The sequence below is a fragment of the Suncus etruscus genome, chromosome 18 (assembly GCF_024139225.1).
Source record: "Suncus etruscus isolate mSunEtr1 chromosome 18, mSunEtr1.pri.cur, whole genome shotgun sequence".
Lineage (NCBI taxonomy): Eukaryota > Metazoa > Chordata > Mammalia > Eulipotyphla > Soricidae > Suncus > Suncus etruscus.
Window position 1 is genome coordinate 38,961,290 of NC_064865.1, and position 13,166 is coordinate 38,974,455.

General features: G+C 47.6%; 2 protein-coding genes across 4 annotated transcripts in view; one reads left to right on the forward strand and one right to left on the reverse strand.

Annotated features, from left to right (window-relative positions):
• Positions 1-71: 71 nt before the first annotated feature.
• On the reverse strand, positions 72-9,983 carry TAF11 (TATA-box binding protein associated factor 11). Its single transcript, XM_049765287.1, has 5 exons — positions 9,718-9,983; positions 6,330-6,475; positions 2,016-2,103; positions 1,469-1,565; positions 72-614 (listed from the first exon to the last, which is right to left on the reverse strand). Exons 1-5 carry the CDS (start codon positions 9,904-9,906, stop codon positions 484-486), a joined length of 651 nt encoding a protein of 216 aa, XP_049621244.1. The 5' UTR covers positions 9,907-9,983; the 3' UTR covers positions 72-483.
• Positions 9,984-11,840: 1,857 nt separating this feature from the next.
• ANKS1A (ankyrin repeat and sterile alpha motif domain containing 1A) overlaps positions 11,841-13,166 on the forward strand; it is a 220,569-nt gene continuing 219,243 nt past the window's right edge. For all 3 annotated transcript variants that reach the window (XM_049765237.1, XM_049765236.1, XM_049765238.1), the window contains exon 1: positions 11,841-12,071. In XM_049765237.1, the coding sequence (XP_049621194.1) occupies positions 11,872-12,071 (200 nt within the window). In that variant the 5' untranslated portion in view covers positions 11,841-11,871. The remainder of the gene's footprint in view (positions 12,072-13,166) is intronic.

Genomic DNA, 13,166 nt, shown 5'->3' on the forward strand with positions numbered 1-13,166 from the left:
CAAAACCCACACAAGACAAGCTTAAAGCCTACTGGGGCAAACTATTCCACTCCTGCTATCATATTTTCATGGTAGAGTATAACAAGTCAAATATTTCAAGTCAAAATTTTTACCTAAAGCCAGGCATAGGAAACTTAAGTCACAGCAACTTTATGTTTCAATGTGAAACTCAATGCTTTCTTGGGAGTGTTTTTTCTCTGGAAAGCAGCTCCTTGGGCCAGAAGATAGTTCAGGATCTTGCACTGTTCTTCCAGCAAGTCAAGAAACAGTTAAAGACCTCAAAATGTCTCACAAGGTTTCAGCACTTAGTGCTAGCACGTCACAGGCTACGTGCTTCTAGGTGTGGTGCTGAGTATGTGCTTAGAAGAAAATACAATCATAATGGAATTGCTCTGAGAACTGTGGTTTTAAAGCACCAGCGCAAAATCAGGCGATAGGAGGTCCAGGACCAAACTCCTTCCTTCAGGCCTTTCTAGGCTTCAGCTAGAAGAAGGTGATTTTCTTGTGTTTTGAGTTGGGGATCTGGCCTTTTGACTTCAACCTCCGAACAGCCTCCCTCATGTGTTTGGGCTGCAGCGGGGGCATTTCTCCCCACTTCTCACACACATCCAGTGCTAAAGGGGAGGCAAGGAGAAAGTTTATGGGTCACACAAAAACCTGTGATTTACATCATCCTTTTAACACCTGTGATTCTCAGTAGTGGTTCTTCATTTGCAAATGAAATAAACCAAGGCACTTTTCTCAAGAAAGCTGTTATACGTACACTCTGTAGTATGTGTTAGTATGTGATGTGGTATATTCACTGTAGCTATTGTCACATCCATAACAGATTTTACCAGAGAAAAGTGCTTAAGACATATCTTTTACCTAAGAATTAAAAAAGCACAATGGCTGGAGACTAGACAGGTTCTTATATGGACAGGACAGGACAGGCAGTGGTGGTTCCTGGGTTGCCTCAGGATTGACTCTGCCACACAGTCCTGGTGGGTCTCAGTGATGGCTTCCCCTGCACTCGCACCTTGAGCGCACAAATGAACTAAGTTCACTGAAGAAAAACACAAAAGACGGGCCTGGAGAGATAGCACAGTGGCGTTTGCCTTGCAAGCAGCTGATCCAGGACCAAAGGTGGTTGGTTCGAATCCCGGTGTCCCATATGGTCCCCCCTGCCTGCCAGGAGCTATTTCTGAGCAGACAGCCAGGAGTAACCCCTGAGCATCGCCAGGTGTGGCCCCAAAACAGAACAAAACAAAACAAAACACAAAAGTTGCTTATGTTGCCTTGGGCCTAGGGCAGAGATCAGGAAGCGGGTTTCCTGAATGAATCCCTGCTTTTTTGGCCTGAGACTTGTATGGAATAATGATTCTGCTCCCTGAATATAAGGGACCCCATTTGGCCAACCACTAAATGCTCCTGCAGTTGCCTCAAGAACCCCTAGGTTCAGACTAGTCTATGGCCCGTTAATACTCACCTTCTTCTACTACCTCCCCGACGAAAACCTTGGAAATCCCCGACATGGCAATCACAACGTTCTGAGACACAGAGGTGCCGGTGATGGACTGGATTAGCTGAAGCAGGAGAAAGATTACGATAGTCAGGGCCTGGTTGGGAGTAGCGCTCAAGAGTTGCGCTGAAGAAGTTTATTGAGGTTAGAAGGTGAAATTGAGACCGTTAAAACAAGGATTCAGGTGTATCAGGAACTTTACATTGAGATTAATCTGGGATAGAAACCTAAAATTGGGCCAGATAAAATGGCGATTATTTTTATTTCTCTACCTAAATAATCCATTAAATCACTAAGTCAACTAGGAAACTAGCTCAGAGGTAGAGCACAAACTTTGTATGTGTGAAACCTTAAGTTTGATCCCTGGTGCTTTTAAACCCTTACCCCGCCAAAGAAAACCCAATTTACCTAATAACTGACTTCAAAATACCAACATATGTTACGTTGGAAAACTCTCAATTTTCCAAGTAGTTCAATCCTTGTTTCTGAAGGCAATGAAGCAGCTGTATCTTACCCTTTTAATGGCTGCTTTGGGGAAAGCTGACCGACGATACATTTCATAGCGGTTCAGCTGTTCCTCAGAAAAAGAAGAAACCAGGATCCTAGACAAAGATTCAGATAATTAAGTTAGCTTATGCCTTAGATACATTACTTCTGGGATTGAAGCGATAGCACAGCAGGTAGGATGTTTGCCCTGCACACAGCCAACTTAAGTTTCATTCCCAGTCTCTCATATGGTTCCCTAATCACCACTAGGAGTGATTCCTTAATGCAGAGCCAGGAGTAACCACTAAGCACCAGAGTGTGAATTAAAACAAAATTATGTTGTTTTGTTAAAACAACCGAGTCTCAGGCAATTAGAAAATCAAATTTCAGAGGATTAATAGGAATAGGCTGGGGCTTATGAAAATCTGAAGATAAAGTGAAACACCATTTTCTTCATTAAGAACAAAAACTCTGAGCCGGAGTGGTGGCACAGTGGTAGAGCATTTGCCTTGCACACGGCTGACCTAAGACAGACCTCGGTTCGATCCCCTAGCGTCCCATATGGCCCCCCAAGCCAGGAGCGATTTCTGAGCACATAGCCAAGAATAACCCCGGAGCATCACTGGGTGTGGCCCAAAAACCAAACAACAACAACAAACAATACTTGGATCTCAAAACTATATAGATTAGGGCCTGGAGAGATAGCACAGCGGTGTTTGCCTTGCAAGCAGCCGATCCAGGACCAAAGGTGGTTGGTTCGAATCCCAGTGTCCCATATGGTCCCCCGTGCCTGCCAGGAGCTATTTCTGAGCAGATAGCCAGGAGTAACCCCTGAGCACCGCTGGGTGTGGCCCAAAAACCAAAAAAAAACAAAAAAAACAAAAAAAAAAACTATATAGATTGTATTTCCCACATCAGTCTCTCTTCACAACTTCTTACCCTTCACATTATATTCAATTCAGCATTTTTCAACATGAGCATAGGGATATTTGTAAAATAGATGAAAAAGAGTTTATACTACTAATATATAATCATTTAAAAGGTAGTCATAATGAGACATACCAATGGTTAATAAAGATGCAGAAAAAATGGCTGGAGAGATAGTACAAGGGGCTTGATATAATTTTTTTTGTGGGGCCACTCTCAGTGGCGCTTAAGGGTTACTCCTGGCTCTGGCTCAGAAATAAATTTTTTTGGGGGGAGGGGCCACACTTGGTGATGCTCAGGGGTTACTCAGAAATCGCTCCTGGCTTGGGGTACCATATGGGACGCCAGGGGATTGAACCTCGATCCATCCTGGATCAGCTGTGTGCAAGGCAAACACCCTACTGTTGAGCCATGGCACCAACCCTATCAGAAATAACTTCTGGCAGGCTAGAGGGACCTTATGGGATGCCAGGGATTGAACCTGGTTAGCTGCAGGCAAGGCAAACGCTCTACTTGCTGTGCTATGATTCTGGCCCCAGGGTTTGACCCCCGACACCACGTGGTTCCCCATATGTCACTAGTTGTAGCTCTTGGAGGCCCCAGACTATTGCCACCAGGGTCACTCAAGTAATCCCCAGTACTGCAGGGCTCTCATACTGAATGACCAGTCTTTTTAGCCAAGTCAGGAAGACACGAGCTTCCTAAAGTATCTCTTGAAAACAAGCCCTTGTCCTCACCTTCCTGCAATGAAACAAGGGGGAAAAAAAGAAAAAAGAAAAAAATAGTACCAACGAAAACAAAACTATCAACTAAAGAATATTAAAACGACATTTCCATAAATCAAGTAATAAAAAGGCCATCAGTTTAGTGAAAATGGGAGAACACAGACATACTGGTAAAGTGTGATACTGAAACACCCATTTCAGAGAAGAACTTAGATTAAATTATATGAAAAGCCTTTGAAAACGTTTATAGCATCTGAATTAGCAATTACGCTTCTAGAGAGTTTCTTAGGAAATAGACAAGATGTAAAACACTTAAAAAGATACTTAATTGGGGCCGGAGAGATAGCACATCGGCGTATGCTTTGCAAGCTGCTGACCCAGAACCTAAGGTGGTTGGTTTGAATCCCGGTGTCCCATATGGTCCCCAGTGCCTGACAAGGGCTATTTCTGAGCAGACAGCCAGGAGTAACTCCTGAGCACCGCCAGGTGTGGTCCAAAAACAAAACAAAACAAAAAGATAATTATTGGGGGCCGGAGAGATAACATGGAGGTAAGGTGTTTGCTTTGCATGCAGAAGGTCGGTGGTTCAAATCCCATATGGCATCCCATATGGTCCCCACGAGCCTGCCAGGAGCGATTTCTGAGCATAGAGCCAGGAGTAACCCCTGAGCGCTGCTGGATATGACCCAAAAACTAACCCCCCCCCAAAAAAAATGATAATTATGTTATCAGAAGAGAAAAACAAAAACCCAGAATAGCTATAGAGATTATTGTCTATCTGTATTTCAGCCATTAATGATTTATACAGGGGAGCCTCTACTATGCCCACTGACCAAACAGGCATATTTAATGACTTGAAAATATTTAGCTGTACATATCAAACCTGGGGAAAAATCCATAGAGATCCAAAGGCTGGAGTAAATGCTTTGCCTGTGGCAGTCCTGGTTTCATCCCTGACACTGTATGGCGCCAGCATCCCTTAAACACAGCCTGCAGTAGTCCCTGAGCACTGCCAGGAGCTCCCCAGACACAATCCAAGAGGTTCTATACTTGAGGTGAGTTTCAAGCAGTTTACACTTACTGGATGTTTAAGTACTTTTAGATTCAGAAAACAGACTTGACAGTGCTGCTGGCTTTAGAACCCAGGCAGTGTGCGCGCGCGCGTGTGTGTGTGTGTGTGTGTGTGTGTGTGTGTGTGTGTGTTTATGTACTTTTAGAATCAGAAAACAGACTTCACAGTGCTGCTGGCTTTGTGTGTGTGTGTGTGTGTGTGTGTGTGTGTGTGTTTATGTACTTTTAGAATCAGAAAACAGACTTCACAGTGCTGCTGGCTTGTGTGTGTGTGTGTGTGTGTGTGTTTTTATGTACTTTTAGAATCAGAAAACAGACTTCACAGTGCTGCTGGCTTTAGAACCCAGGCAGCTACTGTTTGTGTGTGTGCGTGTGTGTGTGTGTGCGTGTGCGTGTGTTTGCAATTTTTTTTTCTGGTTTTTGGGTCACACCTGGCAGTGCTCAGGGGTTACTCCTGGCTCTATGCTCAGAAATCGCTCCGTGTGTGTGTGTGTGTGTGTGTGTGTTTGCAATTTTTTTTTCTGGTTTTTGGGTCATACCCGGCAGTGCTCAGGGGTTACTCCTGGTAGTGCTCAGGGGTTACTCCTGGCTCTACGCTCAGAAATCGCTCCTGGAAGGCTCGGGGGACCATATGGGATGCCGGGATTCGAACCACTGTCCTTCTGCATGCAAGGCAAATGCCCTACCTCCATGCTATCTCTCTGGTCCACTCACTATTTGCATTTTAAAGAAATTGATAGCCTATGGGGCTGGAGAGAGTACAGCAGGTAAGGCTCTTGCTTTGCACACAGCTGAACCAGATTTAATCTCTGGCATCCCATATGGTTCCCTCCAGCACTGCTAGGAATAATTCCTGAGTGCAGAGCCAAGAATAAGTCCTGAGCATTGCTAAGTGTGCCCCCAAACCCCCTATAATAAATAAAATTATGACTTCAATGTATAAAGTTACTCACGGGAAATAATCATCTACATAGTGTCAAAATTATCATGAAAAAGGTCTACCTATAGCACGAAAAACATTTACAAATAGTATTTAATAAATCTTTAAAATTTTTTTTTTTTTTTTTTTTTTTTGGTTTTTGGGCCATACCTGGTGACGCTCAGAGGTTGCAACTAACTCCTGGCTTTGCACTCAGAAATCACTCCTGACCTGGGGACCATATGGGACGCTGGGGATGGAACCGAGGTCCACTCTGGGTCAGCCATGTGCAAGGCAAAAGTCCTACCGCTGTGCTATTGCTTTGCCCCGAATTTGTTTCATTTTTAGGTGGAGTTGTAAGTGTATAAAAAAAAAAGCCCTCAGGAAACCATAAATTAAGATATTAACAATACACTGGTGATGGGGGTTGTTCTGTTTGTGACTGTAACCCAACTATGATCATGTTACTTAAATAAAAAATGTATTTAATAATAATAAAAAAGATATGAACAATACTTGAGTGGTACGTTTTAATAAAAATGTAAAATATGCTTATATATTGTACTTTAAACATAATAAAATATTTCAGAAAATATTTATATTTTCTATAATGTAACATAATGTATGGCTTTGAATTTAAAAAGAAAAAAAAATTAAAGGCCATGAAAAAATTGCATACACTGAGCTGAAAGTGACTTACTGCATTTTTTGGATCTCATCTTCATCCACTTTCTGCTTTTTCTCTTTCTTATCTTTGGGATCTAGTTTCAGCTTTTTGGCTGCAGGTGCAAGTAATGAATCTTCCCTTTCCACTGCTGTTAAATCTGAGACGTCTTGACTCTTGAGCTGAGAAAATGGAAAACAAACAAACAACAAAAACAAACAAAAAAAAAACCTTTTATGTAACTGAATTTGGACAAGGCAAGACTCCACCTCATTACAGCACAGGTCACTCAATTAATTTTTAGGTTCTAGGCTTTGACTGTACCACCAAGTATAACATACACTCACTTTCCTAAAGTAGTTTCTGAGTAGCTTCAGAAAGAAAATCAGCTAAATTAGGATGAATGGGGGCCAGAGCAATAATACAGTGGATAGGGCATTTGTCTTGCAAGCAGCTGTCCCAGGTTTGGTTCTTAGCTCTCAATATGGTCCCTCAAGCATTGTCAAGAGGATCCCTGAGCAAAGACCTGAGTGAAATAATTGCTGAGTAGAGTAAGCAAGCACTGAACACAGCTGGGTGTGGCAAATAAACAAAACATAACAAAACAAATCAGTATTACTTTGGATTAATGGTTCTGACCACAGTTCTGTTTTATTTCGTTTTATTTTTTGGAACCACATCCAGCAGTGTTCAGAAATTACTCCTGGCTCTGAGCTCAGGAATCACTCTTGGCAGTGCTTGGGGGACCATATGGGATACTGAGGATTGAACCAGGGTTGGCCACATGCAAGGCAAATGTCCTCCCCGCTGTGCTATTGCTCCGGCCCCTTTTTATTTGATTTTCCTTCTGACCAGAGTTCTAGTATCCCTTGTCCACAAAGGGCAATGAAATGCCAACGATGAGGAAAACTACTGTCCTTGATTGCATTCTCTCTACCTCGTTCTTTTCTTTTCTGTTTCGTTACAAAACTGGAAGTGCTTGGGGATTATTCCTGGCTCTGCACTTGGGAATCATCCTGATGGGCTTGAGGGACTAGATGGGATGCCAGGGATTGAATATGGTCGTCCATGTTCAAGGCAAACACCTTACCTACTTTATCATCACTCTGGACCTTGACCTCATCCTTTTGGAGAGCAAGGCAGTAAAGTTCTTTCATCCAGTTGGCTCTTCTGCCTCTAAACCAACAAATTTAAGACTACATTCTTCTTTGTGGCCCAATATAAAATGAATTTTGATTATGTTGATTTTGGGAGGTCACACATAGCAGTGCTCAGGGGTTACTTCTGGCTCTACACAAAGGAATCATTTGTAAGGCCCAGGGGAACATATGGCCAGCTGTGTGCAAGGCAACTGTAGTATACTATTTCCCAAGCCCCATATGATCAATTTCTAAAGGTGTTTTTATCCTACAGTATTTTTCTTCTCTTTCTTTTCTTTTCTTTTTTTTTGGGGGGGTCACACTCGACAGCACTCGGGTTACTCCTGGTTCTGCATTAAAAAGTCACTCTTGGCAGAGAGATGGGGGACCAGATGGGATGCCAGGATTTGAACCAGGGTCCATCCTATATTGGCTGAGTGCAAGGCAAGCCTTACTTACCACTGTGCTATCGCTCTGGCCTCCTCCTGCGGTATTTTTGAGCAAACTTACCTAGATGTGCTAGAATCAAACCTGGGGCCTTCCCCCAAGGAATCACACTCCTGGCACCTTAAAATACCTCCCCATCCCGCACACCCAGCAGTGCTCAGAAATTATTCCTGGCAGTGCTCTGGATTTATTAGGGAAGTGGGAACTGAACCTGGGTCACGAGCATGCAAGGCAAATGTTCCACCTGCTCCAGCCTCCTTGAAATTTGCTTTAAGGTCTACATTTTAAAATAACTTCATATTTTTCTTTTCTAAAATTTCTATATATTTTTACAGTGTTGGGATCTTCTTCTTTTATGCCATAAAAGGGTATTTCCACTTACATTTTTTGGCCACACTCACTGACAGCAAGGGGGTGCTCCCGGCAGGCTCGGGGGACCATATGGGATACTGGAAATCGAACCTGGGTCGGCTCTGTGTTGGCTGCGTGCAAGGAAAACGCCCTCCCACTATGCTATTGCTCTGGCTCCCCACTTACTTTTTTTTATTGTTGTTATTAGGGGCTATAACCAGTGGTGCTCAGGGTTTCCTCCTGGCTCTTTGGGTAGGGATGGCTCCTGGTTAGATTCAAAGGATCATATGGGATGGTGGGAATAGAATCTGGACAGCAGTAGTAGCTGCCAGATACAGTACCTTACCTGCTGTACTATTACTACAAACCCTAAAGCTATTTTCATTTAATCTACGTTTTACGTTTTCACCCCAGTCTATGTAATAAATGAGGGTACTATGTCCCCATGATTCTGTCTCTAGAAATGGAACCCGTGGAATGCTGAGATTGACTGATTCCCAGGCAGGTAACTACGCTGAGCTCTCAATATGACACAATTTGATGAGCTTAGTGTGTTACGTTCTAGAAATCCCCCAGACATTTGCACCCAGGTCACTGGTGACATTCTTACCGCAAAAGGTAAGGGAGGACTAGAGCAGGCATCACTGTCAAAATCTCCATCGACAGATTCCAGTATCTTAGGTTTAGAAAGACAGAGCTGTGTTTAAGTAACAGCCAAGAGAAACCGTATCGTGATGAAAAAAAGGACAGCAGAAATCCTGGCGTTAGGTCTCAGACCACGTCGAAGTGTAATAATACGGGTTCGGTTTTCCTCACCAAGAGGAACCAACAAGCTATTAATTTTTTTTTGTTTGTTTGTTTTGGTGCCACATTCGGCGATGCTCAGGAATATGAGCATCCCTGAGCATCGCCTGGCGGGCTGGGGAGCAGGGGGAGACGGTGACATTATATGGTGGCAGGGATTAAACCAAAATGCAATTTAAAGGGGGCCGGAGAGATAAGATAGCACAGCGCTAGGGTAGTTGTCTTACATGTGGCCGACCCGAGAGGGAGGGAGCCAGGTTCGATTCCCAGCATCCCATAGGGTCCCCTAGGGCCTGCCAGGGGGGGGGGGCGATTTCTGAGTGCAGAGCCAGGAGTAACCCCTGACCACCGAAGGATGTGCCCCTCCCGAAAAAGAACCCAATCAATAAAGTTAAAAAAAAAACTGATCTAAGTTTTTTTTTTAAGGCAATTTAGGGGCCGGAGAGATAGCATGAAGGTAAGGCGTTTGCCTTGCATGCAGAACAACACTGGTTCGAATCCCGGCATCCCATATGGTCCCCTGAGTCTGCCAGGGGCGATTTCTGAGCGTAGAGCCAGGAGGAACCCCTGAGCGCTGCTGGGTGTGACCCAAAAACCAAAACCAAAAAGAACAAATAAAAAGGCAATTTAAAGAAGTATCTCTGCTCCCTCCGGGGTTTGGAAAGAGATGCAACTGGCCTCACCTCGCCTTCCTCGGCCGCAGCATCTTTGGCGTCGCCGGCTCCGTCCGCGTCCGTGTCCCCCGGAACCCCGTCCTTGTCAGCGACCCTGGGAGGCTCGGGAGCCGCAGTAGAAGCAGCAGCAGCAGCAGCCTCGCCGGGCTCCCCGGCGTCTTCCCCCTTTTCGGCGGGAGATTCGCACTTACTCTCCATGGCGGCGGGAAGAAGCTATAGTCAGAGACGATCAGCCGCGAGCAGCCCTGCGTCCCTCGGGGAAACGCGACTTCCGGGTCGCGCGACGATGACGTCAGCCCAGCCTACGGCGCGCCGAAGGGGCCAGTTCGAGGCGCGCGCGAAACGACTTCCGCGCTCCCTTTGGACTCGGATTTGGCAGCGACTGGGAGAGGGAAAATTGACAGTGTGGGTGGAAGGGACACGGTGGAGTCTCTCTCCCCCGCAGCCAGCCTTTTGTCAAGGGGGACTGGACGGCCTTCTTTTGTCCTCCCCAAAGCACAACCCCATTATTTATTCGCTCTTCAAGTTTGGGGACCAGAGAAAAAACACTTTTGCAAACCCATGTTTTGGGGGATCCGACTACCGGGTTTGCAAGCTGGCAAAAATCACTTGCATCCAATCTTGTCATATTTCGGGAGTACAGAGACGGTTCGTGGCATTGTCACGAATTTGCTGAAGTTTGTCTTTTGTTCCTCCCAGCACCTAAAATAAAATAAAATAAGATATATATAGGTAATTTCTTGGATAGAATTTAGCCAATGCATTTATTTTCTTCCTCCAAGGCAGGGACAGCGCCAAGAGCCAGAATTAAAAAACCATTTGGAACTCAAACGATTCCCCCCTCCCTCTTCACCCGTCATTAATATCTGGCCCCCCCCTCAAAAAAAGATCTGGGCCCCAGTTTCACAAGCGTGACTTTTTGATGGCAAGCTTGATCAAAGTCATCAAAACAGAAGGAAGCGAATCCTACCGCGAGGGAGGTCTTTCCTGTAAAAAATTAAATAAAATCAGTTTGATTTATATGAATTTATATTTATATAAATAAATATAAATAAGTTTATATTTATATAAATAAAATCAATCACACTGATTGATGTGGGGACATAAATGTAAATATATATTTATTATTATATTTCTCTTTTGACAAAGCCCTCTCATCTCTTTCATTGAAGCCCAGAGGGGAGCACTTGGCTCAATTCTCCCCTTCCAAAAACCTGAGAAGAGACTTGGCAAGAAATCGAGGTGCGCGTTACCGCATTTCCCTCTTTGTTTCCAACGGGGCCTGAAGACGTTACCGTATTCCCTGACATCCCCCCCAAAAACCCAAAACCTTTGCCTCAGGGGGGCAACCTTGGGAGACAGGGAGGCACAGACAGACACAGGTGGGTCATCCCCATCCACCTGCCCAGCAGCTGCCCAGCCACCCACCCGACACTTGGGGCTCTCTTCCCTGGAGGTCCACCGCCCCTCTCCCACCACAGCGAGGTTACCCCTTAGGCTGGGCCGGAGCCACCTGCGCGCTCAGAGCCCCGCCCAGCCAGGTGAGCGAGGGGGCGTGGCCTGGGGCGTGGTGACGCGCTTATGTAAAGCACGGCCAGAAACACACCTGCGCGCGCCTTCAGAGCCCTGCCCAGTAGGTGAGCGAGGGGGCGTGGCCTGAGGGCGTGGTGACGCATGACGCAAAGTTCGACCAAAGCCACCTGCGCACGCACGCCCGCCCTCAGAGCCTCGCCCAGCTAGGTGAGCGAGGGGGGCGTGGCCTGGGAGCGTGTTGACGCAATGACGCAGACCAAGCTCAGGCCAGAGCCACCTGCGCGCGCACGCACGCCCTCCCCTCCTCAGAGCCCCGCCCAGCAAGGTGTGCAAGAGGGGGCGTGGCTTAGGGAGGCGTGGCGACGCAATGACGCAAACCAAGCGCGGCCCTCAGCGCCCCGCCCCGCTAGGTAGCCGAAGGGGGCGTGGCCCGTGGGGGGCGTGGTGACGCATGACGCCAATCCCGGAAGTGACGCGCCGTGGGCGGGCGGGAGAGGCGGGAGAGCGAGTCGGCGGGCGGGCGGGGGGTGGCGTCCCCGTCCAGTTTTGGGGGTGTGCGTTGCCCGGAGACGGAAAGTTTGGGCGCCGGGGGAGCGGGGCGAGCCCGGGGGGCGGGCGGCGGCGCTGGGGATGGGGAAGGAGCAGGAGCTGCTGGAGGCGGCCCGCACCGGGCACCTCCCGGCCGTGGAGAAGCTGCTGTCGGGGAAGCGGCTGTCGTCGGGCTTCGGGGGCGGCGGCGGCTCGTCGTCGGGGGGCTCCGGGGGCGGCGGCTCGGGGGGCTCCGGGGGCGGCCTGGGCTCCTCCAGCCACCCGCTCTCCAGCCTGCTCAGGTGAGTGCGTGCGAGGGAGTCGCGCGGGGCCCTGCGGGACCCTCCCTCCTTGGATCAAACCCCTCATGCCTGCATTTCGGGGTGCCCCCCAAAGCCGGGGTTCGGGGGTGCCCGGGGATCCCGGGGCTCCCCTCTGCTCTGCTCCGCTCTTCCCGGGCTGCAAAAGAATGGTGGGAGTGCCCAGGTGGCAGGCAGCCTCCGCCGCATGGCACGGCACGGCATGCATGGCACAGCGCGTTGGCACCCTCGCCCCCAATTTGGGGGTGCCCAGCTGTCGCGGACCCACCACCACATGTCCACGCCGCCTGCCAGTCTCCCCAGCGCGCTTTCCGCAAATCCTAAGCCCCCCCTTTCCCCTGGAGGTTTGAAACGCTCCAGGCTCACTTCTGTTTTTTTTTTTGGGGTGGTGGTGGTGGAAGGACTTGGGGAGACCCCCCCCCCCACCCAATCCCTGGCCCAAGCGGGCTTTTGTTGTGACTTAAAAAAATCAGCATTCTCCTCCCCCCCTTGGATGCATACCCCCCTCTTGTGCATGCTTGGCTGTCTTCAACCAATGTAGGATTTGGGGGTGTGTGTGTTGAAGTGGGGGCTCGGGGGGGGGCGGTGCACCCCCCAGAAACAAAAGCTTTCTGCTGGGGGGACTTGCTGAAGGCAGGCGCCTCAACTTTTTATTTTTTTTCACCCCAAGTCTGCTCTTAGCATAAACACTTGAATCTGGAGCTGCCTGCGAGGATTGGGAGGAAAGGTCACTTTTGTGTGTGTGGGAGGTTCAGGAGGAAGGATGGGGGGGGTGCTTTGTCAGGGTGTGTGTAATGTGTTTAGTTCAGCAGCGCTTTCAGAGCCTGTTTTTTTCTTTTTCCTTCCTTGTTCTTTTGAGGTGTCTTTTTTTCTTCTTCTCTCTTGAAAGATAAAGTGGAAGTTCGTTTACAAATGGCTTCGTTGTGCTTTTGTTCCCCTTTAGTTTAGGTAACTCCAATGTGAGTGAGCTGGGAATCAGAGAAGCCCAAGGGTCTATGAAATTGGTGGGGGGCAAGTGCCAGGTATGAACCCAGGTGTATACAGGGGGGCAGAGATCAGATATTGTTCTCTGTGAGG